Genomic DNA, 18,806 nt, shown 5'->3' on the forward strand with positions numbered 1-18,806 from the left:
TCCATTCTCATCCCAGTCCTTTCCGTGTCTCGGTTCCTAGGATCGGGATCCATCCCACGGCTCGGCCTCGGCGAGCCCTGCTTCGTGTTTTTCCCCATGTAGCCTCCTATTTTTCATGTTTCGCTGCGGCTTCGCATAGCACCTTCATTCCGTGCTCACTATAGGGACAGTCCGCGCGGACCGAACGAGCGCGCGTTCCCAAAGCGGATGGAAAAAGTGGTACGTTCATTGGCGCTGCGTCAGTTTTCATTCGTTCTTTCCAGTGGCTTCTGGCTCTCTCGTTGGGCTAGAGGGGAGCCCGGCGCGCTGATTGGCCAAGAGTCGCTGCGCCGCTCTCCCATTGGTCGAAGCTTCTCAGACTCCGCGCGGACTAGTCGCCTTACGAGCGGTGGACGATAGCGGCAATCAAGTAGGAAACTGCTCGACTCCCTTGGGTTTGCTGTGTTGGTACGGGTATATGCATACGTGTGTTTCAGATATTCACATAGGGACATACCCTTACTCACACGTTGGCATTCCTACTACCCGTTCGCTCTCAGAGTCTCATCCACACTCTCGTACAAGCTAGTCCCTTGCCAATATATACGTCTCTCTGTGCCTTATACTCCTGGCTCCTTTCTGCCGCGTCCTTCTCTCTTACTCTTTCACTCTTTTACTCACTCGCTCGCTCACTAGGCTCTCGTCGCATTGGGGTAGTTGCTGGGGGTTGGGAAAAGCGGGTAGAGGCGCCATATTTGTCGTGGTATGGGAAGTGAGGGAAATCACGAGTGGAGAGAGAGTTTATGCGGACATCCGTGTCAGCCTGGTGACGGCCATTTTGCGAAAAACTTTCGATTTGTTGTTTGCTCGTCAGGGTCCGGGCTAATACTCGTCCGCCTATGCTACGTGCTGCGGACGGTAACGGTAAAGTGTATAAGCCTCTGTATATAAAACGATTCATTGGTTACGAGAGATGAAACGATAGAGTTTGGATTAGAATTACGTAGGCGGCACTAACTCTTTGGTGTCCGAGAGATAAAGGATAATTTGAAAAATCGTTATTAAGAACGCGAAGCGGCGCGTCTGTTATGGCAAAACCAAAGTAAATTATCCTGTTCTTCGACGAGATTTAAGACGATCGGCATACACGAAATGCGAATCGTAATCGACATTAATAAGAACGTCGCGCCGTTATTTTTGTGCTCCCAGGAAATTTCGGCGGAGCTTCTTAGTTTTTAATACCGAGACTAAAGAAGGTATCGTGCCGGTTAATAGGAAGCGAGAAGAAGGTAAAGCCGCGAGGATTCGCTAGAGTGCCGGAGTTGTCTGGAGTTGGTATTCAACGCTATGGTACGGTGAAGCCTAGGAGTGGGGAAGAAACACAGTAGCCTCGGGTGGGGATTCCGGCGGGAGAGAGATGGTGGGGATGAACATCCCCACCACCGTAACGAACGCCAGTCGCTCCGTGACCATCGTTTGGGAAGGTTTCTCGTTCTCGATCGTTTCCATAACGGAGTACTGCTCCATTATGTATTCACGAATCTGTAACGCGTTCCCGCACGATCTACGGCGTACGGATACCTCGTGATATTGTTTCAGTGCCGGGTGATCGACATTACCTCAAAGCCGATTGATCGGTCTGGTAGATATCGCTAATCGCGGTATACACGGTTCTGGATATACAAAACCATTCCCGCCCTCCTGGTGTAGTGTTACGACGGCAAACGACCCAAAGAGCAGTTGGAGGGGTTATCGTCATACGTACGTCGGAGAGTGAATAGTTTACGGAGGTTAGGAATATATACATAACTAAATTGAAAAAGTGGCTGTGCGTGAAACAGAAAGGTTCTCATCGGTGTTCTTGTTGCTCGTTCAAACTTGAAAAGCCCCGCTAGTCCAAAGGGCGAATGGCGATTTGGAATTGGATTTCTCACAGTGACAAAAAAAGGAACCCGCGAATTCCGGTGCCGCGTCGTCACGGCCGTTGCGGGCGACCGCGTGTGTGAAACGTGTGCGGGGTGATATGTCGTCGCATTCGTGAGGATTGGTGTTGCCCTGTGACGTAGCCCGTTGGCCCGGGCGTCTCGAAAAACGGGATACAGTGTACGTGCGAGTCTGTATGCATGCGATTCTTTTTTAAGCGTATCCACCAGCAGCCTGGAAGATGTATCCGAGTGCCGGAATAAATGCAGCGGCCGTCGCCGCCGCTGCGGCCGCACGACATCCGGTAAGTTTCTACATGCATGTACGCACATACGCACACGCGTGCGCGCGCATAGCCGCGCCACGCATATCCTATAGGTATACATAGGACAGCTTGACACGAGCCAACGTACATAACCTCACTGCACACACGCAACCTTTCCAACCGACAGTCCTCAAGTCTACCCCCGCCCCTCCAGCCCCTTCACTCCTCTCCTCTCGTCCTAGTTTACCCTCACTTTCCCCCACCCCGTACCCAGCACCGATCCCTATCCCTCTATTAACACACGTGTTTACTCGGCACGCACGTGCTGCTCCGAAACGGATACTCCGAATTTCCATCGGATCGTTTCGCCGACGTTCGACAATGGATACCACGCTGTGCCTTGTTGCACCGACGCTATACTGCATTATAGTAGACACTAGACTGTACTGTCTTCTAGGGTATCTGTGTCGGATAGTGATGCATCGACACTAAAAGTATAACGCCGATAAGCATACGGTATAGCTGGGTAGACTAAATAAATTTCTATCGTCGCGCAGTAGACATTTAATGCTTAACTGTACGAGTGTCCGTTCTTCATATTGATTGCGTAGTCTGAAAAGATGGAGGCTGGTTCGCTATAGTTTGTTATGAATTCGTAAAGGCGTTGAAAACGAGCGACGTTGCCTTTTATTAGACAACATTACGAGCTTGTAATATCACGTTATTCATGCTTCTTTGCGATTTGCGATTGTGTTCTGCTCGCAATAGGTGCCTCTACCGTGTTTACGTCACACAAGCGAGAATCCTTTGCGCGAGGAGCATTTGACTTTTCGTTTTTCTTTTTCCTCTCTCTCTTTTTCTTTGTTCCGGTTCAACGTTTTTCTTTCTCCCTTCGCTTCATATTGGACACACGGTGGATGCACAAACAGACGGCACGGAAATGTGCAGCTGTGTTTTGCCTCTGCAATGTGCAGCGTGAATTCCTACTGCGCGGGGAAAGAATTGCATCTGCTGCCCTCTGTGTTTTTTACCACGTATCTCAACACTTTTTTACGTTATATTCTCTCTTTCTCTTTATAATTCGCGTACTTCTATCTCAGGCGGATAGGGATTGCCTGTGTTTCTTTCGTCTCGTTTACTCTCTTACCTCGGTTGACCGAATGACGTCACGCTGTCCCTTGAAGCACATGCTGCCTCCGCGAGCAGCGCTGCGCTTCGGTACGAATACGGGGTTCAGATTGAGAATCACTGCCAGGACACAGAGGTAGTTGGACCCCACCAAAAAGGAAGGGCTGCCAGTACAGCGATCCTAGGGGGTTACGCCTACTGTTGATATAAAAATATATTTACATAAAAGTCTACCGACGTACCTTCGGGGCTCCGTTGCTGCGTCGTTGTAGGTAGTTTCCTCACGCACACCCTAAGATCCTTTAATCTTGTCAATATTGATACTTTTAATCGACGCGCATACAGTTGCTCTCGGTCCAACTGTTTAACAACGAGGACAAATACGTGCACAGCTGAAAAAACCGCCTCATGCCTCCAGCTACACGAAATGCCTTGCGGCCTGGTGTGTTTTGCGCGTGTAAACGGTATCCGCGCCCCACTTCCCCGGCTGTCACGCAATTAGCTGCACGTTTAATACATATCTTTTTCTCGTATTTTTTGTTTGTAATCGTTATCGCTTGGTTGGAACGCAGCGCTGGAAGGTTTACTTCTGAAACGCTCTCCTAACCTCCAATCAGTCCCTCCCTCTCTCTCTCTCTCTCTCACCCCTTTCCGTATCTATTTATCTCTTTCGTCCATCTCACTCACTCAGCTCGCTCGCTCATTCTTCCCTTGATCGCATTCCGACGCCTTTGGCCTCCCTCTCACCTGTACCCACCATTGCCACCTCGATTTTCAACTGAAACGTCTAGATTACTCGCGCGGCAAAGGTTGCACAACCAGTACGTTTCCCAGATAGTGTTATTCTAGGCGATAGAATTCGCCTTACCCGTGGGGAAGAGTTTGCCAAGGGGTGAGGCTGGAGAGGAAGAGAGGGCGCCGATGGGAGCACAGAGCGAGCGAGCGAGAGAGAGAGAGAGAGAGAGACACTTACAGCGCTTGTGTTAACACCGTAAATTTGCTATATTCGTTTCTCCTCCTCTTGCATTACTTTTCTCTTTGGCTTCCCCGTCCAATTATTTCCTGCGACGCGCTGCTTTCCGTTCTCACACCTAGCACGCTGCTGGCAAATCCCAAGCTCTTGATTAAAGTGTGGGCTTCATTAGAGTCTCCGACGAGCCGGGATCGCTCGACGTAGTCGCGATTAGCGTCTACGGTCTCGTGTGCGTTGACGCCGTCGTTAAACCCTCCTCGTGAGCGGGTTTTTTTCCGGGCCATCCAGTGTATCGCTCTTTCTTCTCTCTTTTACGTTTTATCGTTATCCGGCCCGATTCTCTACGGGCGTCCTTGTCACTTTAACGCCCGGGATCCTCCTCCGTCCCGACGCCGTCGGCGCTCCACCTGGTCCCTTTCCACGTCCTTCCCGAGACTTATCGGGAGTCGCGCAGGGTCAGGCGTGCCGGCGTCGCTTTTGGTTTGCCGGCCGATGGCGCGAGGCAACGCGGTGCGGCGTCGGCGTCGGCGTCGGCGTCGCGTCGCTACGTCCGTTTAGGATGGCGAATCGTCGTCGCGCCGAGACGACGCGGCTATGCGACTGTGCGACTTGTCGTCGCTTAATGGTGAATAGGCAATTTTTTTACACAGGCGCAAGGTCAATCCTCAAGTTTGCGGCACGACGTAAGTTTTACGTCAGCTGCGAAATTTAAGCGTGGATGTATTGTTAGGCCGATTTAATTTTACGAGGTGAATTTTTTGTCGATAAATTAACGTGAGAATCACAGCAATTCGGGGACATCCTGGCATTTTCAAGCGTCGTATCTGTTTTGTTTAGAATAATTCAGCGAAATATTGTCCAAATTTGAGGCGCAGGACATTTATTTTGTTATCGCAGTGAAATCGTAAGAGTTATGTAACTTCAAGATATACCGAGTGAAACTTCAATTTATATGCTGTTTATGTTTGGGAATTCATTTTAAATGGACGAATTATCACTACTACTATATTTAAGCTTAACGCGGTTTACATTGTTTTCATTGTCTTTTCAGGCCAAATAACGCGAAGCAGTGAATTTCTAGAGATCTTGTTGCGAAGTCTTGCAATTTTTATCATGGAGTCCCGTGACGACAATTCACTTCTCTACTGTTTTCACTGACGCTATAAGAGGCAGGCTGGGATATTATTCGCTTGGTTTCGGCAGTACGTTTCTGGGACCTTAACGTCTATCTTTCGCTGACTTTATGGATTTTCTCTTTCGGCTCTATGGAATTATATTTTTTCCATCTGCGTTCTTAATGGATATAACTAATTTAAAATTGTTTAAAAATATATAATCTCGCATAACATGAATGTCTAAGAAATATCTAAAAGTAACATCTATCCATTGTATTATACACATAGTCCTGCCAGGAGTAAAATATAATTTCTCTTTAACAGATCGTAAATACAATATCAAACAAAGGACCATCCGTTACAAATTTTATCACAAAAATTATTACAAATTTTCAGTTTTACAGTTCCGTCCCCGCTGGGCGCGGTATTCGTTACCGTGAATTTGCCATGAAAAATTATTTAAAAAATTATGACCCACGTATATATTTCGTCGGTACGATTTTCATCGCCGCGATTCCGACTACGGACGATGGCTGCGTTGTTTACTTGTGTGTAATTACCCGATTATCTATATATATATATATATATATATATATAGTTATAAAGGGGAAGAAGCTTGAGCTAACCAGTGGATAATGGCAGAGTGGATAATCGCAGGCACAATGACAGGAGAAAATGTCTGCCGAGTCTTGGGATTAGGCGGCAGCCAGGTATATCCCGGAGATTCTGGCAATCCTGCTGATCCTGGCGAAGAACCCTCATTTGCGAGAGGCGATCGTGTCGTCGCTAATTGGTCCATTGGGGAATTAAGGGCGCGACGGGGCGCCGCGTCGCGGTCCTGCAAACCCTCTCAATGGGTTACCCTCCCGTTACACGTATACGCCGTACAGGGTTATTCGACAAAAAAATACACGAATTGAAGTTTGCTTGTCCATTTGATTTCTATGACAGAACCAATTCCAGTTGGCCCCCTTATTCTGAATGACCCTGTAGATTATATATGTACATACTGACCCTTCCTAAATGTGGGTACCAACTACCCTATTTCCTTTCTCCCTCATAACCTCGGGGATTTTGATGGGCAACACACCAGAGAAAAGGGCCTTTTGTGTTGGCCGATCGTGTTTACGTCTGGGTCTTTCGGAACTCGCCTTTATGCTCTCTCAGCTATACCCGGTTGAACCCTCTTGTTCATTGAACCGATGCCAAATGGCGGGTCTATCGTCACCTCGAAATATTCTTCGGGAACAGGATGCGAGGGTAGCGCAGTAAGTGCATATAAATATGAGACGGAAGTTTTTGTCTATATTTAACAATTGTTTAATTGCGGATATAGCATTTTTCTTTTTTATTAATTCCTGATCCGATTGAATTAGCGGGGAACGCATATTGTTATTAAGGTTAAATGTTGCGCGTAAGGGGTATGGCGTAACAGGGAATATCGGAAACAAAAGAACGTCAGGATGAAGACTCTCGTTAAGGCACCTCTTGGTGGAATGGCACTAATTGGCATTAGGGTTCGCAGCTTCTCCTGCCACAGCAGCTTAAGCGACTCTTTTCATGCGTTTTAGTCTTATTGTTTGGATTTATATCATTTTCAGGATTCGTGCATGGTACCGATTTCCCGCCAAAATGTTGAACGCTTAAAATTTTTTTTTTTTTTAATACTTTAGACGACTTTTTTTTTGCCTATTTCAGTGAAGCGTATTCCGATGAGATGTTCACGCCTGCGTTTTTTAATTTTTTTTTAGGGGGGCTAAATTTAAATATTACTTAGCATATTTTGTTATTGCACGAAGTACAAGTGACAAATGATACGAATTTTTTTTTGGAGATACGCCGATCCTATGGAACACGGGGAAGTGTTTAAGACGATCTCCATGGTGAACGAAGGAATGCGTGTTTATGTTTGCGTGCGTGCGCGGCCGCAAATCTATAAAAAATTGGAGACGATTCGCTGAACCGTTCGAGTTGAGATTTACAGATGAAATTAAGTTTACGTGGATGGAACGGTAACACTTGTATCTGGGTGGCCAATATACTTTCAGTTTGAAAGTTTCGCGTTCGCGAAATAATTTTTTTTTTTGCGACGGCGAACACAAGATGCGACACCGCGTGGTTCGTGCGGTCGTGCTTCAAGGTAAACCTGTTTCTTTAAATATTTTTTTTCCTTTCTCATTGGAATCGGTATACAATTGCTTACAAAACGTATTTGAACTGCTGCTTTTTGTTATGGAAATGTCATGTTTTTATAGTGGGTAATGAAATGGATTTCTTTTGTGGCGTCATTTTTTGCTGGTATTTTTTTTCCGGATCGAATCTTATTTATGCTACGCTCCAATACCTTCTGGAACTTAATGGAAATTTAAGTATTTCGTGCGTGCTCAGTTAAGGGTACTTTCTGTTGAAATTTAAGAAAGAATGTTTTTTTTTACGATAACAAGTACTTTTCGATCAATAAGTTTTATTATCTAAAATGTTAACGGGGACGTAACTCAAAATTCGTTTATCGGATCAAAAATTGCCCTATACTGTCACACACGAATTTTCAAAAAGCAAGTTAACAATAGAAAAAAATGTATTGATTGCGAACCAACTAAGACGTCCGACATGTGCGGGTGAATACGCATCGTTCGCTGCGACGTTCAGGTTACCGTTGCGGACAATGTCGACGTCTTCGTGAAACGACGAAATTTTGCTGCTTCGAGACTGCGCGAATACTTGGTAAATATTTGCCACGTGTTCGTTTCCCGTCTCCATGTGTGATCGGTTCGGCGTCAAGCTCCGTTTCCATGGATACCTTAAACAAAATGTTCAAATATTTGACGCAAACGTTTGTCCAGCCCGGATAGATTTCGAATAGGGGCGTCGATTCCCAAGGGAGGATTCCGAGAGAAATTTACTTTTTTCTTTCTGTTTAATCATGTTTCGTCAGAAGCACGAATTCGTCTACCGCGTGGTCCATTGACAATTTACGATGCCGCCGCTTCACGTAGGACGCCGAGGGCGCTAGCGTCGCCGTCTCATTATATTTTTATAGAACAAATAAAAAAAAAGTCTCACCTCAATTATTGAATCCTAAAACAATTTTTTTTGGGCTTTAATAAATATTTACGCAGTAACTCGCCTTGGGGGGCGAAAGACTGGACGTTCGAGTCTCGGGCCGTAGTAGTCGACCTGGTCAGTTTCGCCAAAGGGATATTCGCAAAATCAGCGATTTCCCACAGTGCCCTCCATTTCTCAGACTTCCATCCAGACCCTTTTCGAGGATTCTCGAACGTTTCCGTGATTTTAAGATACACACCCTCTACATCTTCCGTGCGGTCACGCCAGCACGCACCTACGGCCTCGTCCTTAATTAACCACAATTATCGAAATAGCCTCCGGATTTTGACAGCGTGAGAAGCACAGTGTGCTTTGCAGATTCGTCAGGTAGCATATGTCGAACGTGGTACACATAAGCATACACGCGACGGTTAGACGATTTTAGAGCGCAAAAGATACGGCCACTTGGCAGCCGTTAAGTCAAATTAGCATAGGAGCGTGTGCGCAAACATAGAACCACGTACGTTCGGTGGAGTCGGAGTTGCGGTGCAAAAGGAATGAGAGGTCGGCGACGATAAGGCTGAGGCCGTAAAATGGGCATCTATGGGATCGGAAGGCGATGAGGGACGCGTGTTTTGCCAGTGCGAAACAGTTAATTATTCATTAGCGGAATGGAGCGCTGTACGTGTCGTGGCTATAGGCTGGCTACCTTAATTGCTCTTGCGTGGCATGACGTTTAGCACGAAGGTCAAAAGTCACGGGATGACATGAATGTCCACGGGATGCGCAGTACCAGGTTATCAGGCTATCAGACTGATAAAGGGACTGCTGCAAGGATTCTATGTGTATGTAGGTAATATGTATACTGGGTGACCTGCAGGAATTACGTGATTCATGTCCTAATATTCATTTATGAGGACATGTAATATTGAGGACAGAAGTCAGTTATCAGGGAGAATTCAATGTCTGTAAGTATCAGTAACCTATGCTTATGTTGACCCCTGCTGAAACGAAAAAAAAAAAAATACAGACACATGCATGTAATTCATGTAATGTAAAATAAAAAAAATTATGATGCAATTTATCAATTATATTTGTCCGACTTGATACTGTTTTTAATTGAACACCCCTGCGGTTTTTTTTTTCTTATCAAAATGCTTTAGTTATGGTGCTTTCTTGCTGGCTACGGAAATCGGTTCATTGTGATTTTGTTGTTATCTTTTTTAAGTTCACTGCAAATCCAAGTGTGTAGAAAGGTATGTTATTATCCTATCCTTGGTGCGGCAGTCACGATCTACACACTTGCTGAGTGTTATTTTTGGGTTGAAATATGTGGAAATATCTTTTCAACTATATTTAATCAAATGTTTTTACGTTTACACTGAGTCAGCTTTAATTTGAATTTTTGTTCAAGTCTGTAGCTTAGCTCGTTACAAAGTTATGATGGAAAAAAAAATTATCCCCTATAGTATACTCGGGATGACGTTCAGGGGAATATTAACAGTAGTTTCCATCTATATGCCATTAATAATTCTTGAAGTTGGTTACATGCGTTTATGAGCCTATAAGTACCGCTCTATACATTCTACGTTTGTAGTTTATTTTATACATAGGTAGCGTATCAGATTATTACGTCAACTGATCAAACAGAGCAACTATGAAATATTGAACAGTCTACTATGATGAATTTAAGTACACTCGAGTTATGATCAGTGGATTAATTATCAGCGAGGGAAGGCATTTATTTGGATGGCTTGAAAGTGGTAGAACGTTGAAAATCGATTATGTTCCATCTGTCATATTTGGACTGATGTCGCTGGGTCCCGATTCTAGGGTGGCGCGACGGTAAGGGTCAGGCTGATAATCATCTCGTGTATTTGACGTTGAACAAAAAAGCATTTCAGCCAAATATTGAAGGGAATCGAGGGGAGCAATTGATACGTGAAATGTAATTTCATGCCTGAATTGTTTTTTTCTTCAGATTTAAAACTACCCTCGTTTTTCTTAAAGTGCTGATTTTTTAAAAATCGTATTATAGAACGAGTACGGATCAGTGGAACAATATTAAATTCAGTAAATGCATTTTATGTGTAATTCTTAGGAAATGATAAGTGGGACAATCGAAGAATGAAAATTCTCTAATTTTTTTTAACTCAAATATTTATTCGATAATTCGAAATTAAACGCTTGAGAGATTTTCCTAATAAAATTGTACTTCATCCCAGATTATTGAAATAATCTGACAGTTAAATTTCAATTAAAAAGAAATACTTGACTCCCCATTAAAAATTTGGTGTACCTCTAAAAAGTTTTATTCGAAAACTCTTCGTGCACACTTTTAATAATTTATAAAATAATTATCCGTACTATCTCGCCACCCTATATATATACCCTTCCAGTTAACCCACCATAATCCTGCACACTCAATCTTTATACAGTAGGATTCCGATCTCCGTTCTGTATACAGTATACAAAGTTTCTATTGGTAGAATCTGATGCGAACACGACTGATAAATAATTAATTAATTAACGAACAGGCTTCTTGAGTATCAGCGAAGGCGCAGGTAGTACACGCGTTCACGCACCAAGATCACGATTACGTGCAGCGAAGCGCTACGCTGTACCTAACGTGTAGGTGACTCTTACTGTACCCTTGTTATTCGTAACCATCTACATACTCGAGCGTATGTATGTACCATAGGTGATACATGCACGCATGACTGCCAACACGAAATGAAACGAACCGAAGTAGAAGTGCTCGAACGAGAAGCGAAGAACCGAGTTAGGCGAGACATTTACGAGTGAACTCTCGCGTGCCCGTAGCTGCTGGCCAAAGGCGTAGAACCACGTAAAATTTTTAGTACAATCGCAAATACTGAAACTCATAGGGTGGTCCTCGGATGTCAGCTCGTGCTACGTTGAAACAAGGATACCAGGGAGAAATCCTTCCTCCCCCCCAAACAAAAGTTTTTGGAACGTCCTTTGTTCAGAAAATCCGTTATATCTCATAACCATTTTACGCGGAAGATCCTTTTCGGAGTTATATGGGATACTAGGTAGTCAGGCTAGGTTAGGTAAACGTGACAGTGGGACAGTTTGGAATGCAATGGCGCAGACTCGAGAACTTGACTATAGGCCATTTATATTCGGAGATCAGGAAGAAGAGCACTGGAATGAGATACGGTTAAGGGATGGGATTTGATATCGTGTCTATTGATCGGGAAGGAAGATACCTACGTTAACCCTCACTTGTTATTCGATAAGGGATGCTCTTCGAAAATGTTCCGTCGGCTGTCTAGATAAGGATGATAACGGCTCAGTTCAAGACACTTTGTCACTATACAGTTACACGGTCATTCGTCGAGCGGGGTCTGTACCTTTTTTTTCACCGCGTAGATACGTACGTAAAAATGCTATATACCGGTATACACGTGTGGTAGATTCTTCCCGGGCACTATCTTGTGCCAGTGATAACGTGCCTTTCGTAAAGCCCGAATTTCGTGAGTTTAGACAGGAACGCACAATGACTCCTGTTTCGATTGAATTTTACACGATTGAGAAGAGCGACCCCTGTCTGTCTCAGGATCCCCTGGATATTCAATTTTCTAGAGCATTCCCCCATGGTGGTTATATACCCATATCCGACCGGGTGGTATATGGCAGGGTATGTCTAACCGAGGATTTAGAGGATGATAAGGGTGGTAGAAAAAATGCTTCCCTCTTCCTGTCTCACTCTCGAGCATTGTCATAAGTGTCGGGGGCCACCCCTTGTCGCAGCGGGGCCATTCAGTCTCGCGATAATTGTAACATATTCACCCTCCACTACGTGTCCCGGGGTGGTGGGACTGGCTGACGGACAGGGTAGTAAGTGCGAGAATTGGACTCCTACGGGATAGGGGGGACCGACTGGGCTGGCAGGCTGCCTGCTTCCTCTCTGCATCCCTAGAGTGCCACCCCTTGGCTCGCTCAAGTGGAAGCAAAGGGAGCAAGCAAACCAGGGGTTAGATAAAGGGGCAAAAACAGGGTTTATGACTGTAACAGATTAGGTAGACCCGACTACGTTCCCCTTCCGCTCTTCCTATTATCATAGCTTTTGTAGCCTCTTGCTTTTGTTGACGGGAACGACCGCCCTATTGGCTGGTGGCACCACCGTCGTCGTCTACGCGTAACCCTGTCTCTCTTCTTTTCTGTTGCTCGTATTGCCTCCTCTCTCTCTCTCTCTCTCTCTCCCTCTCTCTCTTTCTCTCTCCCCCCATAGCTGTGGTTCTTGAGACCATTTCTACCCGCACGCGGGGGACCTAAACAGCCGTGAGCACCAAGTGAACCTGATCCCTCTCTCTCTTTCTCTCTCCCCCCATATCGTCTACGCGTAACCCTGTCTCTCTTCTTTTCTGTTGCTCGTATTGCCTCCTCTCTCTCTCTCTCTCTCTCTCCCTCTCTCTCTTTCTCTCTCCCCCCATAGCTGTGGTTCTTGAGACCATTTCTACCCGCACGCGGGGGACCTAAACAGCCGTGAGCACCAAGTGAACCTGAAGAGAATGGAAGAATGGTTAGCACGAGTGCGGAAAGCAAGGGGTCGCGACAGTTGGCCGATATTTGAGCTCCCTTTGTGTTCCTAAAGTCCCATGCATTGGCGTAGCCACTGGATTTTTCTACTTTTTTTTTTCATTTTGCCTTTCACGACGTCACGTGTAAATTTGCACCTTTCAGGAATGACGTTTATTCCGTTCGGTTATCGAGATCTCTTCTATTTTTATTGCAAATCTGTAAGAATGACTATATATATCGCTGCTTGACATATAGATGCTGTACTCATTCATCTGTTGGGACGGTGCTGCTGAACATGCGGTAATTCATTGATTCTGTAAGAGAACGTTAGTCAATCAACGACTCGTATGCTGAAGTGTTTACACTTTTGTGCTCCTGTATTTGACAATTGAATACTTCACGCAACAAGTTTGCCGCTCGTTGCGTGCGCGTGTGACAATTCGTTATAATGAGAATCACTCGTAACTTTTCATTGACGAAAGAATAATGGAATCCATTACTTGAAAAGTTCGAGTCTGGCTCACACTGCACGAATACATAAAACGAGGAGGCAAAGCGTCGTTCCAAATTTATCTGCCTTTAATCGCGGCCGCCGATGCGAATCCGTTCGTTCGATTTTATACGAAGGAATTAAAAGACCCCAATTACAGCAGCCGTTATGACCCGAGCTTTAAGGTACCGCGTGTAATCGCGATATATATTTTCGTTAACCGCGCTGAATTTATATACAGCTATTTGTAGTATTCTGTTGGACAGTGACTGTCAGTCACTGTCGTAATTACCATTTTACCATTTAACAAAATAAATTATATAGTTTTCGTTTATCATTGACGTTATTTCACAGATTAAACGAATCAGAATTTCGTTTCTGGCGCGAACCTTCTATAGAAATTCTTTTTCGGTTATTATCAATATTATTTTTCATATGACAATGTAGGCTCGTTTTATGGACACGCAGCGAGTAGGGATCCGTCGATGATGCAGCGTCCTGTTTTACCGGCCGGCGGGCGGGATTGTCAAAAGTCAACATAGCGCCGTTGGGACCAACGATAAAACGTGTCGATTAGTCTAGTCCGACGACTCTCCTCGTCGAGTGTTTACCTTGACTCCTGTCCGTAATTACGTCTTGTTCGCCTGTTTGTCTTTCTGTCTCTTCGCACGACAAATACGTCCTCCGTCCCTCAGCCCTCGGCATTACTAGTCGACTCACGGATTTTTGAGCTTTCATCTTTTTCAATCACCGGGGCCGATCTTTCTTACGATGCTGGAGCCTCATCTGATCTTGCTTCTTCAGACGTTTATTCGCGTGATTCAATATTCGTATATTCACATCCGATCGAGCCACTGCGTTTCACCGATGCGATTCGGATTCATTAGCATTTATTGAATTTTCATACTGAGAATTCTTGCGGATCGTAAAGGAGATTTATAGAAGAATTTTGAGAGACGATGTGGTTTGCAAAATTTTTTCGAATTTCACGACTTCATACAAAAATGCAATTTTCGAGCAAATTTATTTTATTTATTGGATATTAGAAATCCTTAGATCTTATTCGATACGTATTAAGGCTTTTCCATTATCAGTAATGGATTCTTGCTCCAAGTTTCGCATCGATCCGAATTGTTAGGTTACGTGGATTAATTCCGCTTTATGGTCCCTGGTCCTGGAATCGAAAGCACCATCAAGCACAAAATGACTATGCTTTCTTTTTATGCACTCTTTAAAGTTTTACGATTTGTCATTTATCCCAGCCTATTTGATTTTGCTTCTACCATTTCTGCAGGATATGCACAACATTTTTCACTTCTAGCACGATAATGCACAAAACTAGCAGAAAATGGTACATTAAGTTTTATGCTGCTTCGGGCTTTAAGGGGTTCCAACTTAATAGAAGTACATACAGGTATATTACAGTTAAATACTGGTTGCGATTATCCTTTGATATATTGTATAACAACGTCCGCTAGAGTCAATTTTTATGTTATATTTTTATCTTACAGTTCCGTGTAAGACGATTTGAAAAAAATGAAAATTGCTTCAACTTGTATGCGTGTAGAATTTTAAATATTAACATTGTAAATGAAATTGGGAGAATTGAAAAAGAAAATAAGTAGAGAAAATAAAAAAATTTTCTTAGGTTTCCCGAATTCGTGCTTTGTAAAAATGTATCTCTGCAGATTAAATTTCTATTTTTTCTTATTTTTCATCTACCTACACTGTAGATAAATTTTGGCTAAGTAGAATTTATTGAAGCATGTTCAAACGCAAATTTACTTTTGATAATTGTTCTGCTTGTTCGTCGAATCTACGTGGTGATTAGACCACGCTCACCGGGAGCTTAAATTCTTTACCCTTGTATGATTAAAAATGCTGAGCCAGTCAGGCTTAAATTTCATACAGGCTTTTCGCACGTGTTGCGAAACTGAAAATAAAAGTCCAACGACGATATACATCGCTTGATTAAAACAGCCCACAAGGATTTCAAATTTCGTGTCTATGAAATTTTATTGTGCAAATTGATACACTGAAAGAAGTAAATTTAGCTCCTAAAATTGGCCAATGCATTCCCCGTGAAACCTCATCGCCCAATGAAACAGCCTCGTTACGAAATTCCACAAACGCGTAACAGTACCTTCTGTAATTTTTCAAAATCAACAATAGCAATTAACAATAATAAAATTCGATCAAAATTTTTCAAAATATTCGAATTCCCCAAATCGTTTATCGACTCTAAAAAACGCTCTTCGTCACAGTCGTCCCACGTGGTGTCCCTCCCTACCTTCTCTTATCGCGTTTTAATCACTCCATACTTTCCGCCGTGCAACAACTTTTTTCTATCATTTCGCATCAGGGCGTCGGGTGCATCGTTGTTTTATAAAGCGATCCTATCGAGTTAATTGGTCGCTCGGGTTAAACTGCTGCACGCGCGTATCCCTGAGAATCTACTAGCGTGTGCAAGGACATGGGTGTAACGTACGCGAATACGTATACCGGGTGTCGGACGAGTCAGCAGCAGTTCCGAATGCGTCGACTTGCCCCATACATTAATTTGCGGAACTGATCTCCTCGTAAATGAAAAAATCCCCAAAAAATTAAAAAAAAAATAAAATATGACATGCGCCCAAAAATAAGTGCGTCACGCACGTACGAACTATAGAGATAGAAAAATCTACAAGTCGACGATATAATTACCATGAGAAAATCATCACCGTTCCCGTATGCCCTCGCAGCCTAAAGGCAGCTTTCGCATCGAGCGATACGGCTGCTTCGCTCTTAGCCCCGCGCGCTATACTCCATTATGCTATGCATTATTTATGTCCGTTACCCTGTCCCGTACAATGTAGGCTACGAATCAAAATGCATTGCTTATGCAAATGATGCTCGTGTCCCGGAGCTCGACATGGAGTCACACAGTATGCCATGGGTCTGATAATAATGATCAATAAGACTAGAGGAGCGTCCCCTGCATGTATTTACGATTAGAACCAGCGAAACTTACTGTACTCAATTTCGGTCTCCTACCGCACATCTCGCAGGCTCTTCAAATAGTACAAGAATTTACTATAGTCTATTCAACGTTTCGCGTTGTCCGATAGTCTCGGATATTCATAAATAAATACACTGCCGAGATGCAATCCTATTGTTACCGTACCCAAGTGCACAATCGAGAGATACTAACCTATATCCAATATGGCAATGGAGGATCTTTCGCCGATCTCATCGGATTTCGCGTCGGCTATACATTTATGTTAGGTAATTCTTGTTGGGTGGATATTTATTGACTGGAGGATGTCCGGAGTTAACGATTGTTGGAGGAGGGGGGATGCGGTCACGAGGGTTACGTCATAGGTGAGGGTGGACGAAGGGTTAGTCGCTTAGGGGGCTGCGGTCGGTGTTGGCCATCTGGTGGTCGGAACCCGAACCGCCGCTTTGCGGTTTTGCGGCTCCACCAAACCGCCGAACCTCTTCTTGATAGCTGCCTCTATTTGTACGGTCTATTCGACGGACTCCTCTTGGCTCTCGGTATTCTCACTCTGTGCTGCCATTCCGAGTCCTGTTCAAACACCATTCACGGCTAAAGAGGATGTGTATTTCAGGCTGCGATTCATTCGATCCTTGATTACCGGTTGCCCTCTTGACCTTTGTAATCCTATTTCTTCTTTTTTTTATCAGTCCCTCGTGAGGCTGGCGAATGCATATGCTGTTACAACGATACATCTCTTGCCTCTCTCTCGCACCCACGTGCGCAGGTACTGTTTAATTAAACCTCATTGGATTATTAAATAGCGCGTGATTGACATCAAGTTAATTATCATATGCAGAACGCATGATTCTCTCGTAACGTATTATTGGAAAATAATTAAAATGCATATATATATGTGGAAATGATCTGAAGAGCGTGCATGGAACATCGATAACGATTAAAATAAAAGTAAAATTTTCGACCGCGAGTGAAAATAGTCATTTCACTCGATTTTTAGGATGAACGATTTCGAGATAGTCACGTGAGGGAATTAAAGGGGGAAAAAATAAAAAAAAAATAAAGCAACTATTGCAATATAACCGCGCCCCCGGCTGGTCGTTCCGTGGAGCGCAAAGTGCACGTTACACCCCGGTTGAAAGCCAATAAATAAATTGGATTGCAGAACGGCTTTACCGAGACAAATGGGATCAGCGATTCTGCCGATCAGCAGGGTTGCCAATTTACCACCTCCCTTCCCCGCCCGCTCGTTCGTCATCCACCCTGCCCTTCGTAGTGCTGCTCTATTATCCATCCGCTCTAAGTGGGTGTCGCTGCGCGCCCTTCGCTTCTTCGCGAGGCCCAGCGGGGATTTCCATGGCACCCGCCTCACCGGAAGTCAAGAGCAACTCGCACGTTTACACGTGTTCGATTTCGTTATAAGCGCTGCGGGAATGCCGGGGACCCCACGTAAGTCAGTAAGTAAATAAGTGGGCTTCCATTGGCTTCCGTCGGTGCCACTCTGGCGTTGCGTCCCTGAACGCGAATGGCCTATGGCTAATGGCTTGTGGCGCCGTCTTTTAAATTGCCAACGGAAACATAACCTGTAGCGCGATTGTCTTGGTTTCAAATATTGCAGAAGGTGGTCTGTATCGAGGTATCCGATCTCGGACTATTTTCAGTCACGCGTATTGGAAGACGTTGGGGAGACGAAGTTTACTGGGGCGCATGCGCGCCATGGCTTAGATGGCGCCACATGAGTCTGAGGTTAGGTAGCTGGAGAAACATCTTAAATCACTCGCGGCTAACGGATCCGCGGCTAATACCCGCAGTATGCGTAATTATTTATCCTAAACGCACGTATAGAGCGTTTATGTTAGCTTTTCGAAAATAGAGTCTCGTGTCGGATTAAACGGAGACGAATAAAACTTCCGGTGGCGCTGCGATCGATACCAACTACATTGACAAATAATTACTCCTGCGCCGTAGCACGTTTTTGGATTTTTTTTTTCGATATTAAAAATTGTTTTTCTTTTTCCCTGTTAAATTGTTTTACTTAGTTTTTTTTTTGTTTTTCCTTGTTCCTATTTGTATTAGACTTTCTCCTCCAACTTGAAACTTTTTTAATGTTTTCAGGGACCGCCTCAACCTGGACAACCCTTTAAGTTTACGGTTGGCGAATCCTGCGATCGCATCAAGGAAGAGTTCAACTTCCTGCAGGCGCAATATCACAAGTAAGTTTTCATAATGGCGGATCCTCTTCGCCATGGGATACAATATCGGCAGGTATCGCAGACTTTCCAGACACGACAGGATGACAGCCGAATAACGAGACTTCCGGTACTTCCTTAAACTCCCCCCCCCCCCCC

At 44.4% G+C, this 18,806-nt stretch overlaps 1 protein-coding gene across 3 annotated transcripts in view; it reads left to right on the plus strand.

The window, feature by feature from the left end:
* Nucleotides 1-1,421: 1,421 nt before the first annotated feature.
* The window catches only part of LOC107266185 (protein groucho), a 56,517-nt gene continuing 39,132 nt past the window's right edge, over nt 1,422-18,806 (plus strand). For 2 of the 3 annotated variants that reach the window (XM_015736422.2, XM_015736423.2), the window contains exons 1-2: nt 1,422-2,206; nt 18,574-18,671. In XM_015736422.2, coding sequence (XP_015591908.1) covers nt 2,144-2,206; nt 18,574-18,671 — 161 coding nt within the window. In that variant the 5' untranslated portion in view covers nt 1,422-2,143. Of the gene's footprint in view, nt 2,207-18,573; nt 18,672-18,806 lie in introns of those variants that run through there. The other variant, XM_025083450.1, reaches the window with a different exon arrangement.

This window comes from Cephus cinctus, unplaced genomic scaffold, assembly GCF_000341935.2.
Source record: "Cephus cinctus unplaced genomic scaffold, Ccin1 Ccin1_scaffold0303, whole genome shotgun sequence".
NCBI lineage: Eukaryota > Metazoa > Arthropoda > Insecta > Hymenoptera > Cephidae > Cephus > Cephus cinctus.